The 17,664-nt window shown below is 35.8% G+C and overlaps 2 protein-coding genes across 2 annotated transcripts; both read left to right on the top strand.

Annotated features, from left to right (window-relative positions):
- Nucleotides 1–7,320: 7,320 nt before the first annotated feature.
- LOC108212730 (E3 ubiquitin-protein ligase RSL1) lies at nt 7,321–8,980 on the top strand. The gene is made up of 3 exons (XM_017384447.2): nt 7,321–7,501; nt 7,804–8,373; nt 8,771–8,980. The coding sequence occupies exons 1-3, from the start codon at nt 7,479–7,481 to the stop codon at nt 8,850–8,852; spliced, it is 675 nt and encodes a 224-aa protein (XP_017239936.2). The 5' UTR covers nt 7,321–7,478; the 3' UTR covers nt 8,853–8,980.
- A 4,407-nt stretch (nt 8,981–13,387) lies between these two features.
- On the top strand, nt 13,388–15,259 carry LOC108211359 (uncharacterized). The gene is made up of 4 exons (XM_017382937.2): nt 13,388–14,144; nt 14,233–14,391; nt 14,460–14,734; nt 15,053–15,259. The coding sequence occupies exons 1-3, from the start codon at nt 13,560–13,562 to the stop codon at nt 14,721–14,723; spliced, it is 1,008 nt and encodes a 335-aa protein (XP_017238426.1). The 5' UTR covers nt 13,388–13,559; the 3' UTR covers nt 14,724–14,734; nt 15,053–15,259.
- Nucleotides 15,260–17,664: the final 2,405 nt, after the last annotated feature.

The following is a 17,664-nucleotide window of genomic DNA, read 5'->3' as shown; positions in this document are numbered from 1 at the left end:
TTCACCCACTCCACCACACTATACTACACCGCTTCAGTTTGGACCATCCATCCCAATCTGGAGCCACTCATCTGAACCGTCCTTCAACAAACCCCACCCTGTGTTTGGTCCATACGGCTGCCCAAGATGGATTTTCCGAAATTTGAAGGTAAAGACCCTCGAGGCTGGGTGAACAAATGCGAGAAATTTTTCCAGTTAAACCCCCATATGGAGGCCAGCACCAAGGTTATTTATGCTGCTCTGTATTTAGAAGGAGAGGCCGACATTTGGTTCCAAACTATACAGCATGAGTACTCGGGGCTGATTTGGGACCAATTTGTTGAGTTATTGTATCATCGTTTTGCAAAGGGCGGGTATGAGAACATTATTGGCCAGTTTAATAAGCTTACCCAGAAAGGAAGAGTGGAGGAGTACATTGCCCAGTTTGACGAGTTGAGAAAATATGTAGCCACGGTGGATGGTAAACACCATGAATCTTATTATGTCGATAGCTTTTTGAGTGGATTGAAGGAAGAAATCTCTTCGGCTCTTTACCTTAACAAACCTGTATCGTTGCGTGATGCGAGGGAAATGGCCCGACGGCAGGAAAGTTTGATTGAGATAATGGACAAACGCCACAAGGGGCATTCAAGATACACCCCTTTGTCCGGGCAGAGTAAACCCACTAGCACAACCCCAAACCCCCCACTTAAGGAGCTGCCCTCTAAACCACTGCCAACTGGGGTTAAAAAGTTGTCATATGGTGAAATGGCGGATAGGAGAAGCAAGGGCCTCTGTTTTAATTGTGATGAGAAGTTCTCAGCTGGGCATGTGTGCAAAAACAAGCAGGTGTTTATGATCACAGCGGAGGAAGATTCTTATCCGGCTGAAGATTCTGATGGAATTCAGATTTCTTGGGATGTGAATGACGAATGCAACCCTTGGGGGACGGTTGATGAAGGAAGCAACAAGAGTGCTGATGTCTCTTTACATGCCATATCCGGTACCCAAGGTTTACACACGCTCCAAATCAAGGGGACTATTAAAAGTCGCACTGTAACATTGTTGGTGGACACGGGCTCTACTCATTCGTTTATTTCCCAACAGTTGGTGAAGCAGTTAAGGTTACCAGTGACGCCTTGTGAAGGATTCACAGTAACGGTTGCTAGTGGAGATAAGTTACATTGCAATCAGCTGGTGCAAGGTGTGAAATGGTTAATGGCTGGCAAAATCTTTACTGCTAATTTCCATGTTATTCCAGTGGGTGGTTATGACTTAATTTTGGGAATCAATTGGATGAAGATTGTTAGTCCGGTCGTGTTTGACTTCGAGGATAGCAGCATCTCGATTAAGTGGAAGGGAGAGCGCATCCAGTTGATAAACCAGTAGCCTGCAAATGACACTAAGGTGCTTACTAGCTGGACAAAGAATGGGGTTGATAAGGAGGATGCTTATTTTCTCTGCCAGGTGGTTGCTACTGAACCTAGAGAGGGTCCAAACCCAGAGTTGCCTGCTGAAATTGCGGCCATAGTGGAAAATTTTGCAGATCTGTTTGCTGAACCACAAGGTCTCCCCCCTCCTCGCTCTCATGACCATCTCATTCCCCTTAAGGAGGGCAGCAACCCGGTATCTTCTAACCCGTACCGTTGTCCTTATATTCAAAAAAATGAGATTGAAAAGATTGTTCGGGAAATGCTGGCTGGAGGCATTATTCGCCACAGTACGTCCCCATTTGCTTCACCAGTGTTACTGGTAAAGAAGAAAGACCACAGTTGGCGACTGTGTGTCGATTATAGGGCCTTAAACGCCCTCACAATCAAGAACAAATATCCCATTCCTATTATCGAGGAGCTGTTAGCAGAGTTAAAGGGGAGTTCAATCTACTCTAAGTTGGATTTAAGGAGCGGATATCATCAAATCCGGGTGCATCCAAAGGACATTCATAAGACCGCTTTTAAAATACATGAGGGCCATTACGAGTTTATGGTGATGCCTTTTGGCCTCACCAATGCCCCGGCAACCTTCCAAGCTCTCATGAACGAGGTATTTGCTCCTTACTTACGCAAGTTTGTGTTGGTTTTCTTTGATGACATACTTGTGTATAGTAAAAATATTCATGAGCACCAAACCCATCTACAAATGGTCTTCGAAGTGCTGAGGAAGAACCAACTGTTTATTAGGCACAAGAAATGTGAGTTTGCTGTAAATCAGATTGAGTATTTGGGGCATGTTGTTAGCCAGGACGGAGTGGTCGTGGATCAGCAGAAGATTGAAGCTATGCTCCAGTGGCCTAGACCGGGAAATGTTAAGGCGCTCCGTGGGTTTTTGGGGCTTACTGGCTACTATCGCCGCTTTGTTAGAGGTTATGGGGAGATTTCTAAACCTCTCACTCAGTTGCTCAAAAAGGGGGGTTTCCAATGGTCTGACTCGGCTGAGATAGCTTTCCAGCAGCTTAAAAATGCTATGTCTACTACTCCGGTACTCAGGATGCCGGATTTTGAGCAAAAATTCATCATTGAGACAGATGCGAGCCACACGAGAATTGGTGCCGTCCTTATGCAAGCAGGACAACCCATCTCCTTTCTTAGCAAGGCTCTTGCACCTAAACACTTGGGCTTATCGACTTATGAAAAAGAGTTGCTGGCAATTCTCATGGCAGTCGAGAAATGGAGGACTTATGTACTCGGTCAGAAATTTATTATTAAGACGGATCACCAGGCATTGAAACACTTTCTAGATCAGAAACTCACTACTATTCTCCAGCAGAAGTGGCTTTCGAAGATGTTGGGTTACGACTATGAAATTATATATAAGAAGGGTAAGGACAATGTTGTGGCTGACGCCTTATCACGGGCAACAGAAAATCAGAGTTTTTGTGCTAGCATAGTAGTCACAGTTGCTAGTTGGAAGGAGGATCTTAAAGCAAGTTATGTCGATGATAACTGGGCAGAGGACTTGTTCGCCCAAGAAGCTATTTTGGGTGCTTTACCAGCTGATTACACTAACAGGGAGGGTCTGTTAGTTAAGGAGGGCCGAGCTATGTTGGTAGTAGCACTAATTTGCGAAACAAGATTATTGAGACTCTTCACAATGGCCTGGAAGGAGGCCACTCGGGAGTGCAGGCCACCGTCAAGCGTATTGATGCTAGGTTTGTGTGGCCAGAACTAAAGAAGGATGTAAGCAAGTGGGTTAGTGAATGTGATATCTGCCAGCGGAATAAGTCCGAACATGTGCCTTCACCGGGGTTGTTGCAACCGTTACCCATTCCAAATGAAGTTTGGGAAACCATTTCGCTAGATTTTGTGGAAGGTTTGCCTAAATCAGGGGGAAAGAATGTAATTCTTGTTGTGGTGGACAAGCTTTCGAAGTACTGTCATCTCATGACTCTTTCCCATCCTTACTCTGCCAACGGTGTAGCTCAACTCATGCTGGATAATGTCGTTAAATTACATGGCGTACCAACTGCTATCATCTCAGACCGGGATCCCATCTTCATTAGCACCTTCTGGAAGGAACTCTTCAAAAGCATGGGTACTAAACTGAAACTCAGCACAGCATATCACCCTCAAACGGATGGCCAAACCGAGAGGGTCAATCAGTGTATCGAAATGTATTTGCGTTGTTTATGTGGTCAAAAACCCAAGCAATGGTCGAATTGGCTGCCCATGGCGGAATGGTGGTACAATACCACTTTCCACTCGGCTATTGGAATGAGCCCCTACAAGGCTTTATATGGGCGGAACCCACCTTCTATCAACTACCAGATGCCAGCAGTGAAGGTCCCTGTAGTTGATGAGTTTATTCGGGATCGTATAGAAATTCAGAAGCTGCTAAAGAGTAATTTGGTGAAAGCTCAAGAACGTATGGTCTGGTATGCAAATAGAAAGAGAACAGATCGTTCCTTTGAGGCGGGTGATGAAGTGTTTCTGAAACTACAGCCGTACAAGCAATCAACTGTTCATAAGAGGAGCAACCATAAGCTGTCAGCCAAGTATTATGGCCCTTTCAAGGTCCTACAGAAAATTGGGAAAGTAGCCTATCGACTGGAACTGCCTCCAGGTTCGAAGATTCATCCTACATTTCATGTGTCTCAGCTTAAGAAGAGGATAGGCACTGGCAAGCTCGTGCAAACTGCACTGCCAGATATGGAAGTTGAGTCTGCAGTAAAAATTCCAGAACGAGTGCTTCAGCGAATGTTGGTGAAACGAGGTAATCAGCCAGCAACCATGGTTCTTGTCCAGTGGGCAACTGAAACACCTGAAGAAGCTACATGGGAGTATTGGGATGAGCTGAGTAAGAAGTTTCCGTCGTTTAATCCTTGAGGACAAGGATTGTCTCAAGAGGAGGGGTAGTTGTCACGTTGTGGCGGGAACTATTTAAGTATATGTTTGATAGTCTTCTTATGCTACGTCGTTTAGCTATTAGCCAAGTCAGTAGTGGTTGTTATTAGTCAATGGTGGAGATACTGCCACGTGTAGGGAGGTTATTAGCTGGTACTATCTATATGTATTGGCTGCTGCAGAAAGTTATGGTTATGAAAAATCAGAATATTACCTTGTCTCTTCTTTTTCTCTGTTTCCTGCATTTTACTTTTCTTTGTCTCTACGTTAATCAAACCCTAAACCCCCAAGCAGTGACATTCATCTGTTGGTTTTGTGTCGATCATAAGCCATTTAATAAAAGTTTTGCTATAAAGGCTGTACTCACTCTTATTGTTCTGATTGTGTTTGGGAGTACGTGTCCTCCAAAGATTCAAGACAACATTGCTCTAATTTGAGTGAAATTTGTGAAAGGTTTGCTTTCTCTAAAAAAGCTCGATCTAAAAGTTATTTTTAATCAAAAATTAATATTTAAAAAATGTTATTTTTAGATTTATCAGTTTTTAACAGAAAATTGTTGTTTAATACGATTTTCTATGTTGATATTACTCTTTAGGTAATATACCTATCATTTTTTTATATTCCTTATTTTTTTAAATCAATTCCCTAATTTCTTATTTTAGAAAATTGTAATTTTTTTAATAGTAACTTACAAAGTCAGAATATTATAATAATGTACTACCTCCGTTTGAAGGTTGTTTGATTTTTTTTATTCATATTCTTAAGACTTTTGACCGAATAGTAAAAATCATTATTTTTATAATTTTTTTTCCTGAATTATAATATTATAAAATTAAAATTAATGATTCGAACTATACTTTCAAGAGAAAATAGATTTTTTTGCCACCTAACTTATTATTTGTTTAGAAACCTACCACTGAACTATAATTTTTTTTCTTTTTTGTCACTAATGTTAGGTTCGGACTTTTTTTTGTCACTAACATTAGGTTCGGATTTGATTATTAACACTATGTTATTTTTTTAGTATTATTAAAATATAGTGTTAGTCTGCAATATAATGACGATATGATATATGTCTATATCTTTATGTAGTGTCCTGGATAGTTTACCTTGGATAACGAGAGTTGTACACGCATTTTGAGACTCCAAAAAATTTCAGAAATTATTTTATTTTATTTTTTCAGAATAAAATTTAATGTTGGTTTATTTTCCTAAAAAAGACGTTGGATTTTTTTTGTCACTAACATTTTGTTTTGATTTGATTATTAACAATATGTTATTTTTTTAGCATTATAAAAACATAGTGGTAGTCTGCCATATTATGGTGATATGATATGTGTCTATAACATTATATACAGTCATCTATATGTCCCTTAGAGCAAGTCCAACAATGTCCTAAATTGATGTCCTAAGTTAAAATATAAGGCAATTGGATGAAATATGTGCTCCAACAATGTCCTAGTGGTGCCTTAAACCACTAGGACATCCAACAAGTGCCTCATTTTTGAGGCACTTCTAAGCATGTCCTAAACTAATTTTCTCATTAAAATATTAGCTTTCCACCATTTCAATGCATCTCTCTCCTCTTACTTTTTCACTTCCCTCCAATTCTAATTCAAATAAATTATTAGTTTAATAATAAAGCACACATATAAGGCATGTTGTTGGAGTTCATGTATCAAAAAGATGTCTTAAATTGCTAGGACACTATTTTTTATTATATTTATAGGGCACTTGCTAGGACACTGTTGGACTTGCTCTTAGAGCTAGTCCAATAGGTTACCTATACGATGTCCTAAACTCACATTTAGGTAATGTGTCAAAAAAATGCACTCCAACACTATCCTAGTGTTATCCTAAATCACTAGCACAATCTTAATTTTCCTAGACATTATCTATTTATAAGTAACCCCAAGCCATTACCTATTTGATATTTATGAATAAAATAATCATCTCTCTCCTTTCTTTGTCTATTCTCTCCTTTTTTTCCCTCTCTCTCTCAAATTTATTATTAAAATAATCTTAGGAGAACAAATATAGGGATTATTATTGGAGTTGACAATAAAAATAGATTACCTAAATCACTAAGAAAAATATACAGTATCACTTGACTTTATAATTCTTTACCACTACTTGTCACGTATTTTAAGGTTCCCACTTTTTATAAATATAGTTCTATAAGTTAATTTTGAGATTTTCTTTCTGAGTAAAAAAATCTGTACTCTCGTCCTCTAAGATAAACTACCTAGGACACATATGGAGTACTACATATAAAGATATAGACACAGATCACTATTATATTGCAGACTACCGAAAAATATTTCCGAAAAATATCGTTTAGATGGTCGGAAAATTTAAATAAAATTCTGATTTTAATTAAATATAATAAAATTTCCCAAAATGCCCCTTCAAAAGTTAACGGTAACTTCAGAAGATAACGGAAAGGGTGCAAAGTGTCTACGGGTTAAAATTAAAGGGCTGCATAGTGTTTATTCCAAAACTATTAGGTGCAATGTGCAACATGCTGAAATCAAAGGGGTGCCAAATGCAATTAACTCTAAAAAGAATAACATAGTGTTAATAATCAAATCCGAACCTAATGTTAGTGACAAAAAAAAAATCCGAACCTAACATTAGTGGCAAAAAAGAAAAAAATTATAGTTCAGTGGTAGGTTTCTAAACAAATAATAAGTTGGGTGGTAAAAAAATCTATTTTCCCTACTTTCAAAAGAATATGTTATAGTCTTATAATTATTCGATTAGATACTCATTACCAAAATTAGAATACAAGTTAACTTCTACTATCCAACACGAGAAGATAACTCATAATTAAGAGTTATACTTTAACTAGAAGAATTATACTTATTTATTAAGGTTATTAAAATATTTAAATTTAAGCAATTCAAATATTTATGAACCATCTTGAAAACCCTAGCATGCATATTATTCTCTGACAACTAGTTTTCTTTCTTCACTCGGACAGGAGATGCAGCGCCCTTAGCGTCGGAAAGATCCCCCTACATGGGTGTGCTATCAAACTAGGAGAAGACAGAGCGTTTACTACTTGATTTGTGCTCATATTATTCTCAGACGAATAGTTCTCTGAGACAGAGCGTTTACTACTTGCTTTAGAGCACAAGTCAACCAATATTCTTAATTATGAGGAACACACGTCCTAAAAGGTAATTAATTTTAGATCTGTTCTTAGCAAGTATACGTACAAGAATCATCTCTGGTTTCAATATGCATGTATCTGTGTCTGAATTCTTGAATTTTTGTATGTTAGAACAAAAAAGCCAAGAATTTGGGAAAAATGGTATTCCATTCATAATGCTATGCACCCTAAATTTTGTCCTAGATTTTTTTTAATGACAAATAAATAGCTGATTTTAATCGGAAAGTTTATATGCATAACAATTTTTTTGGCGCCTAGCATTTTCCATTCCAATATTCTATGCCTAACACTCTGCGTTGATATGATCAGGAAATCTCCAGTTTCATCAAGTTTCATCTGTGACATTTGCGCGGATCGTAAACCATCCAAGAAATCTTTTGCTATAAAGGGTTGTAATCACTCTTATTGTTCTGACTGCATTCGCCAGTACGTGAAATCGAAGATTGAAGACGGTGTTATCCGAATTTCCTGCCCTGTTTCGGGCTGTTACCGCAGTTTGAAGCCCGAGCATTGTCGTTCTATCTTGCCGTCTAAGGTGTATAATAAGTGGCAGGATAAATTACGCGAGGCTGCGATCCCAGTCCGTGATAGGTTCTATTGTCCTTATAAATTTTGCTCTGCACTTATGGCTAAAGGTCCTGATTTTAAAGACATACTCGATATGGAATGTCATAGTTGCCATAAGTTGATTTGTGCAAAGTGTAATGTTCCTTGGCATTATGGTCTCGACTGTCAAGAGTTCCAAAATTTACATCAGGATGAGAGGGAAAATGAGGCTGTTATGCTCATGCAGCTCGCCAAACAGAAAGGATGGACCCGGTGTCCCCAGTGCAAGTTCTATGTCGAAAAAATTGAAGGCTGCTTTCACATAAGATGCAGGTCTGAATATAACTTGGTCATTTGAACTTAACTTTTACTCTGTACTTTCGTAATTTTGTTCTAATCATGAAAGTTAAGAAACTTAGTTTCACAAATACCTTATGAATATAACAGAATGAAAAGGAAACAATTAGCCTTGGTGCTATTCTTGGTTTTTTTGGCATACTCCCCATGTTAAAATACGTAAATGGCCCAGTGAGGGATTGTTGCGAGTTCTAGCATGTCACTTTTCCCATTTGACATATCCCCGCGCCAGGGCAGAATGCTAGCACGACCCGTGCAGCCAGTGCTACTGCATTCGACCAGTTTAAATTTCACAGTTCTATCAGTTACTGCTATAAATTCATACTTATCAATAACTCTACTACTTTTGTCTTAAGACAACTGATTCTCTCAGGTGCAATAACCATTTCTGCTACAGCTGTGGAGGTCAGCTAGGAGCTGATCATAGGCACATCTGTCCAAAGGCTCGGCAGTGAGTCTTGGTAAGTATCTTACTTCTCTACTCGACATCATAAAATTTCTAGACTCAAGGGTCCAATACATAATTTGATTGATTTGAACATTAATAATCAGTTACTACTTACTGCTATACTATTTTTTTCGATTGGTCACTGTTTTTTCTTAGTTTAGCTTGAAGCTTGTACCTATTTTAAAGCCTTGTACTCAAGCAGAATAACATGCACTCTGGTATATAGTTATGTAAAATGCCTGTGTGGCGGTGTCAGATACTCAAATACCTGGACACGACACCTTTTTAGTGGTAAAGCGTTTGATCTTTCGACTGAAATGTGGATAGTTTGACCAAGACCACGCATGAAATGAACTTGAACTGCAAAAAAGGCTCTTGGAATCAGGAGCACATAGGAAACAGTCTTTTGTCTCTTTCCTTCGGCCTGTTATGATCTAAAATCTGTTATGAGTATGAGATAAATATCTGTTACAATCTGTTGGTGCTTTGATTCTAATACTAAGGTTGTGTTCACTTCATGGAATGGAATGAGGGGAGAATGGAATGAAACTATATGAACAACTTTTATGGAGATTGGAGAGAGTATGAGGAAATAATGATTAAATATGAGCGAGTTAAAAAAATTTCATGATGAAGATGATAAACAAATGGAATCAACATTCCTTTCAAAACATGTGGGCTAGATTTTTAGTTAAAATAGTTAGAATGGAATGATTGAAGGAATGAAAACTATAAACAATTTCACTAATCACTCACAATTTATAATACAAATTTCATTCCATTCTCCCCTCATTCCATTCCATGAAGTGAACACAACAGAGTGTTTTAATTATTATGTTGCTCCCAACATCTGTACGCGAGCAAACCACCTTGATCCTGCATAACTAATCTATCTATTCACTTTTACAGTTCACAAATTGAGGGATAAACTCCCTCTTATGGTTGGTCCGCGACCGTCATGTCAGTTTCCTAAGAAGGTCCTGTTGGTGCTCCTCACCGTATATGATGTCTATGCTCCTCACCGTATATTATTCTGACAATCACGAACCGTATGAGTATTAGTAATAGGATATGTTTATGTTTACATATACCTGCAGTTTTATTTTGTTATTACATTGTGGAATTGCTGAACATCTTCTTCTTTGAAAAATGATGGAAAAATGATGGAGCCGTTTGGGAAAACTTAAAAAAAGTGATTATGTGCTTAAATTAAAAAAGTAGATTAGAAGTGAGAAGTAATAAGCTAATAAAGTGTTTGGAAAAAAAACAGAAGCTCGGAAACACTTTTAAGAAGCCAATAAGCTTCTTAAAAGTGTTTCTACTAATTTACACAAACGGTTCAATCTCGGAAACAAACAGGGCCGATGAATCCAAAGGTTTAAAGCAAACTTTACAGTGTTCAATTACTAATAAACTTACTAACTGTTCTAATTTTGATTACAAATTAAACTTACTAACTGTTCTAATTTTGATTACAAATTGTTGATCATAAGCCATTCAAGAAAAGTTTTGCTACAGAAGGCTGTACTCACTCCTTTGAGAGTGAAATTTGTAAAAGGTTTACTTTTCGTGGAATCCAGATCCTAAAAATATTTTTTGAGAAAAGGTTCAATTTAGCTGTTTTTAGATTTATCAATTTTTTAACAGTTCTGAGAAAAAGCTTTAAGAATAGTAGTTCCTAATAGGACCCAACATTTATAAACACGATTTTTTCGGTTGGCATTTTGAAAATCAAATAAATAAATAATCATTTTTCATATAAATTTAATATAAAAATTACTCATTACTTGATATTTCCATCATTTTCCTATGTTTCTTGTTTTTCTCATCATTTCCCCATTTCATCCTTATTTTGGAATTTCGTATTTTTTTCATAGTATCTTCCAAAGTCATAATGTAATAACAATGTATTAAAGAAAATACAGTTGGATGACATTTGTAAAAATAAAAAAAAAATATGTTATAGTCTTATAATTATTTGATTAGAAATCAATACTACTCTTTCACTCATTGAACTGGTACAAATTTATAGAAGACATTGTATATATGACAAACTCAATTTACAGAAATTAAATTTCTAAAGTAAACTTCTAGTATCCACCATCCAGCACGAGAAGATAACTCACTAATTTCTAAGTGACCTTCTAGTATCCACTATTCAGCATGAAAAGATACTCATAATAACAGAGATATGCTTTAGCAAGAAGAATTTTACTTATATATTAAGGCTATTAAATATTTAATCAGAATGCGCGTCGAGCTTTAATCCCCTAATATAAACAATTGAGGGGGACGGAGAGCGTAAAGATCATTTTGAGAAAAGTTGATGAATATAAAATACACGAAAACCCTATGCTTGCAAGATGAAGCTGTTACGCAGCTGTTTTGAAACTGAAAACAAAAGGCAAACCCGATATAGAACATTTATATTACCCGTTCACAAATAAAAACCCCAATCTACTTATTTACAGCCAATATTAATCCATATTAGAAATATCTAGTTTAAGTTCCACAAGAGTAAATTAAAAATGGAGAACAAAATATTGGGAAAGCAACTCCAACAAGCAAATAAAATATTTTATATTCAATATTATTTTAAAAAGAAGAAAAAAATTAAACATTAAAAATGCCTTAGCGAAGCGTGCAAAAATACTAGTCTTATAATATAAAGAGGTAATTGCATATCGCACCCTCTAAGTATCGTTCAAAAACGATAGAGTACCTATACTTTGAGAAACTCAACTCGCACCCCTTATCTTTAGTGTTCAAACCCGAGATGCACCCCCTGCCGTTAACTTCCGTTAATTCACTGCCCTCCGTTAATTCACTATACATATAATGGCCAACATTCAAAACAGGGACTCCTTATATGGAGTTACATAGTGCGCCACTATAAATCATCAATTTTATTATAAATTTTGTTATAGAATACATATAAAACGTGATTCTAATATAAAATACTATAAAATAAATCTATTTTAAGTAATTTAACACTTAAAATTTGATTAAAAAAAGTATATTTTCGAAACTGATTCTACAACAGAATAATTCTGGATGATTATTATTCTGTTATAGAATCATGTTGAGATATTGCATAATTTTCGATGATCTTTGGAATAAAAAAATTGTATAACTTCGTTTTCGGTTTAATAATCAAAATTTTCAATTATATTTCATAAAAAATATAATAAAATATATATTATGTATATATTTATAATGGTGTGCTACGTAACTCCATATAAGGGGTATGCTATGGAGTGCTACCCTACATATAATTGCAATTCGGACCCCCTAAGTTACGTTCAAAAACGATGTTGTACTCATACTTTTGGAAACCCAATTCGCATCACCCATCTTTGCATTTCAAGAACGATACGCACCTCCTCCGTTGAATTCTGTTAACTTCCATTAAAATACTCCTCCGTCTCAATTTATATGTTCCTTTTGCTTTTTGAGAAGTCAAATTGACTAATTTTTGACCAACTATTAAAAAAATATTTATTTATTATTTTAGGAAATAGAAAGTTACATATTAAAATATACTAGATTGTGTTTAAAAAATATATCATCAAAAAGTAAATCTAGTCTATTTTAATAGAGGTAAATAATAGGGGGTCCGAATTGCAATTACCTCTATTATTTGCGAAATTTGGACCCTCCATCATTTGCGAAAACAAATAGACTAGATTTACTTTTTGATGATATTTTTTTTTAAAATTTTTGCTTGATTAACTTATCCCCAAGTCAAAATGATTTTACATATTGAATGATTTTAAATTTTTAGTGACATATGTATTAACTACTTAAAATATACACTATTTTAAATATAAGAAATAAATATTATGTGATATTTATTATGAATAATACATAATTTTATATATTGATTAAAATATATAAATTTTAATTATTTTGTTTGGAAAAATTTATCAAAAAAAATTTTAAAAAATATCAATAAAAATTAAATCTAGTCTATTTTAATATGTAACTTTCTATTCTCTAAAATAATAAATACATATTTTCAAATAGTTGGTCAAAAATTAGTCAATTTGACTCCTCAAAAAGCAAAAGGGACATATAAATTGAGATGGAGGAGTATTTTAACAGAAGTTAACGAAATTCAACGGAGAGTGTGCGTATCGTTTCTGAGATGTAAAGATAGGTGATGCAATTCGAGTTTCCAAAAATATAGGTACAATATCATTTTCGAACGTAAGTTAGGGGGTCTGAATTGCAATTATCTGTATAGTGACTTAACGGAGTGCCAAGAGTTAACAGAAGTTAACGGCAGGGGTGTATCTCGGGCTTGAATACTAAAGATAAATGATGCGATTTGAATTTCTCAAAATATAAGTACTCTATCATTTTTAAACGATATTAAGGGGTGCGATATGCAGTTGCCGATATAAATCATAATTTATTTACAAAACCAGTTTTTCTTCGATTTAGAATAGAAGTAATAAAACCTTCCTTAAAAGAGCGGATTCTCTTTCCCGCAAAATCCGAACCTATTTGATTTAAAGTATACATAATATATATAAATTCACGGGTTATAGTCTAATCGTCCAAAATTGAATTGGTATCGGAAATTGAAGGAGAAGAAAAAGAAGATGCCGATGCGGTCGATGCCTTCCTTATATCTAGACGAGGGATATAAGGTAGGGTGTACACATTAAACATCTAAACCCCCAAAAACAGAGAGAGAGAGAGAGGAGAGATGATGAATTGGTATCGGAATTTGAAGGAGAAGGGAAAGAAGAAGAAGCTGCAGCGGGAGGTGGAGGCTTCGGAACAGCCGATGCGGTTGGTACTGAATCGGAGTCGTACATGGAGTGCGAGTCGGAATCCGAGAGAGCTTGATGCTGCGGAGCGGAGAAACCGGATGTCAGTAAATCGGCTTCGAAGCCCAGAGGCGGATTCAGAAAGCCCACAGGCGGATTTTGATAACAAAGAAGTAGAAGATTGGACGGAAGAAGATTGGGCGAAACTATTGGAGATTGGGCGGAAGAGGAAGAGGAAGTCGCCGGAGGTGACTCAGGAAATGTTAGACAATCTGGAAGAGGCGAAGAAGAGGACCGACTTTAGATTACCTCCTACTATTGAAGATCTGGTGAGGGAAGGAATGACCAAAGGGAAGAGGCATATTTACACCACCGATCCTGAATATGACGATGCTAGGCTCAAACAACAGCTTCAATGGATAATGAAACACTATGATCACCCTAATGATTATTATTGGGCCAAAGAAAGATTTTGTATTTTAGAAGAAAGGGAATACCAAAGAGATGTCGCTGCTAGTGGTGTATGCTATGCTTATAATTCTTAATGCTCTACTGATTATCTCTTGAATTATTAATTCTTAATGTCTCTTGTCTCTGTTTTTGTTTTAGGGTTTTGATGTGGGATTCTATCCTTTTCTGAGGTCCAGCTGTTTTTCTGGTCAAATTGCTAGACACTACTGCCCCCCACTTTTCAACCTCGGGCCTGAGGGGGTTGCTGAATTGTATAATCTCGCCAGTATAGCAATTCAATTCTACAATTCTTCAATGGTTTGTCCCTCCCTCCCTTCCTCTCCCTCCCTCGCTCTCAACCTAACAAATTGTTCGTTCGTGTGCAGGGAACACAATATTGTCTTACCAATGTCATCAAGGCAATGAGAAGCGCTGCTCAGGGCTTGTGTTACTACATCACTTTAGAAGCATCAATACAGCAAGATGGCTTTGGTAATATATTTCCCTTGACATTTGAGGCCCAACTGTTTCAGTGGATCCCTATCGGATCTGGAAAAATAGATATCGACTTTGTCAGACCCAAGATGGTAGCAGAAGCAGGACCCTCAGGCGCCTCAATATGCATGCTGCCCCAGCACCATCATTCCTAACAGTTTTCCAGGTAAAATTTGCCAATATTATCTTACAAGCTCTTCCTTGATATTTTTAAATCTTAATGTGTAAACCGATATTGCGTTTCGACTTCTTCTAAATCTAATTAGGAATTTCATGAAACTGCTTTTAGTCGTTTAATAAATAAATAAATAATAACATAAGCTTGGGTTTATCAGCCTTTGAGATTTAGTTGTGTATGTCAATGACATACAAATATACAATAGTTGTGTTATAGTATATAATACAGACAGTTGTTCTCCTGCATGTCATAGTCTTATAGTATTCAATACGAGTTAATAATTGAATAATTTTTTGGTGATTTCAGGGCAGTGGTAATACCTCTCTTGAGGATTATGGAAGGCTTCAACTATTTTATAAATAAGCTTGGGTTTGATATTCAGTTTTAATGGTTACTATTAGTTGTTTCTCTAAACTGATTGTGGATTGACTTGTGTAATGTTTGGTTTGGTTCTCTCAAGACTTTCAATTCTATGGAAAGATTATAGAGGAGGGTGTTTCCTGTAGTTTAAAATTTGGGTATGAGTAGTTTTTTACTATCACAACTAAATTCGTTTATGTCCCTTTCTTTCTGTAAGCTTGAGAAACTATCATATGTTTAATGGCATGTGCAATTGCCCATAAACATGAATAACATTGGTAGTAGACAGAAATCCACATGAGTTGCATGAAGAGATATATAATTTACGGTGAACAGAGGAGCATAGACATCATTGTAATACCCTGAGCACCAGCAGGACCTTCTTGGAGTTCACCTTATATTATTCTGACAATCATGAACGGTATTAGTATTAGTAATAGGATATGTTTATGTTTACATATACCTGCAGTTTTATTTTGTTATTAAATTGTGGAACCGCTGAACATCTTCTTCTTTGAAAAATGATGAATCCAAAGGTTTAAGGCAAACTTTACAGTGTTCAACTACTAATAGACTGCCTAACTCTTCTAATTTTGATTACAAATTGTCGATCATAAGCCATTCAAGAAAAGTTTTGCTACAAAAGGCTGTACTCACTCCTATGATAGTAAAATTTGTAAAAGGTTTACTTTTCTTGGAATCCAGATCCTAAAAATATATTTTGAGAAAAGGTTCAGTTTAGTTGTTTTTAGATTTATCAATTTTTTAACAGTTTCTGAGAGAAAAAGCTTTAACAATAGTAGTTCCAAATAGGACCCAATATTTATAAACACGATTTTTTATGTTGGCATTTTGAAAATCGAATAAATAATCATTTTTCATATAAATTTGATTCTAAAAATTACTCGTTACTTGATATTTCTATCATTTTGATGTGTTTCTTGTTTTTCTCATCATTTCCCCATTTCATCCTTATTTTGGAATTTCGTATTTTTTTATAGTAACTTCTAAAGTCATAATGTTATAACAATGTATTAAAGAAAATACAGTTGGATGACATTTGTAAAAATAAAAAAGATTATGTTATAGTCTTATAATTATTTAATTAGAAATCAGTACTACTCTTTCATTTTATTCGATTAGAAACCAATACTACTCTTTCACTCATTGAAGTACAAATTTATAAAAGACATTGTATATATATGGCAAACTCAATCTACAGAAATTAAATTTCTAAGTAAACTTCTAGTATCCACTATTAATTTCTAAGTAAACTTCTAGTATCCACTATCCAACTCGAGAAGATAACTCACTAATAACTCACTGATTTCTAAGTGAACTTCTAGTATCCACTATCCAGCACGAGAAGATAACTCATAATAATAGATAGAGATATACTTTAGCAAGAAGAATTTTACTTAATATGGTTATTAAATATCTAATTTTAAGCAATTTAATATTTATGAACGATCTTGAAAACCCTAGCATGCATATTATTCTCCCACGAGCGTTTACTACTAGCAAGAGAGCACAAATCAACCAATATTCTTAAATGAAGAACACAAGTCATGAAATGTAATCAATTTCAGATTATTTCTTAACAAGTCATAATATCAGCCAATTTCATTCTTTTAACTAATCGAGGAAGGATTTGCAAATTGATAAAACCCGGTGGTCGTATTTTCCATCTCCAAGGAAAAATACCCTGATCTCCTATCAGAAAAATGCCTAATTCTCCTTTTGGGGCTTCGACTCTCACATAGATAGGGCTGTTTAACGAACCGAGCTGTTCGCGAACAAGCTCGAGCTCGGCTCGTTAAGAGCTCGTTCGGCTCGGCTCGTTAAGTTAACGAGCTCGAGCTCGAACACAAAAAATTGTTCGTTAAGTAAACGAGCTCGAGCCGAGCTTTTAGTATGTTCGGCTCGAGCTCGGCTCGAGCTCGGCTCGAGCTCGTTCGGCTCGAGTTCGGCTCGTTAAAGCTCGAAAAAATGTAATATTTTCGGGGTTTTTTTTATAATTTATATATGTTATTGGACTGAGAATTCAACATAATATATATATATATATATATATATATATATATTTTAGTGATGTAAACAAAATTTTAGGAAATAATAATTTTATTTGGTTTTTAACAGGCAAGTAGAAGTTTGACTAGTACCGCTAACTAGTGTTTAATCCTAATTTAGTGTTTCAATATTTTAAAAAATATTTTTTACCGATCCAACTGTATGGATGTTAACATATATACATTTTAGTGATATAAACAAAGTTTCAAAAAAAATTGAAATTATTAGGTTAGCTATTTTAAGAGTCAACTAGCGGTTTGTCCTTATTTTTTTCTGGCTCGGCTCGACTCGACTCGACTCGGCTCGGCTCGTATTTGTTCGCGAACAAGCTCGTGTTCGGCTCGTTAGTTAACGAGCCGAGCTTGAACACAATTTTTGTTCGATTAAAAAGCTCGGCTCGGCTCGGCTCGTCAGAAAAAAAATTAAAGCTCGGCTCGGTTCGGTCAAAACTCGGCTCGGCTCGGTTCGTGAACAGCTCTACACATAGA

Source organism: Daucus carota, chromosome 3 (genome assembly GCF_001625215.2).
Source record: "Daucus carota subsp. sativus chromosome 3, DH1 v3.0, whole genome shotgun sequence".
Lineage (NCBI taxonomy): Eukaryota > Viridiplantae > Streptophyta > Magnoliopsida > Apiales > Apiaceae > Daucus > Daucus carota.
Note: the sequence above shows the minus strand (reverse complement) of the source record. Positions and strands in the feature narration are given on the sequence as shown.

What these genes read in the sequence shown, in the direction of transcription:
- LOC108212730 (XM_017384447.2), top strand. Translation starts at nt 7,479, where the DNA reads ATGAGGAACACACGTCCTAAAAG. An exon ending in AGGAACACACGTCCTAAAAG is followed by an intron (nt 7,502 to 7,803) that starts GTAATTAATTTT and finishes TGATATGATCAG; the next exon opens with GAAATCTCCAGTTTCATCAA. An exon ending in TGCTTTCACATAAGATGCAG is followed by an intron (nt 8,374 to 8,770) that starts GTCTGAATATAA and finishes TGATTCTCTCAG; the next exon opens with GTGCAATAACCATTTCTGCT.
- LOC108211359 (XM_017382937.2), top strand. Translation starts at nt 13,560, where the DNA reads ATGATGAATTGGTATCGGAATTTGAAGGAGAAGGGAAAGAAGAAGAAG. An exon ending in GAGATGTCGCTGCTAGTGGT is followed by an intron (nt 14,145 to 14,232) that starts GTATGCTATGCT and finishes TTTTTGTTTTAG; the next exon opens with GGTTTTGATGTGGGATTCTA. An exon ending in AATTCTACAATTCTTCAATG is followed by an intron (nt 14,392 to 14,459) that starts GTTTGTCCCTCC and finishes GTTCGTGTGCAG; the next exon opens with GGAACACAATATTGTCTTAC.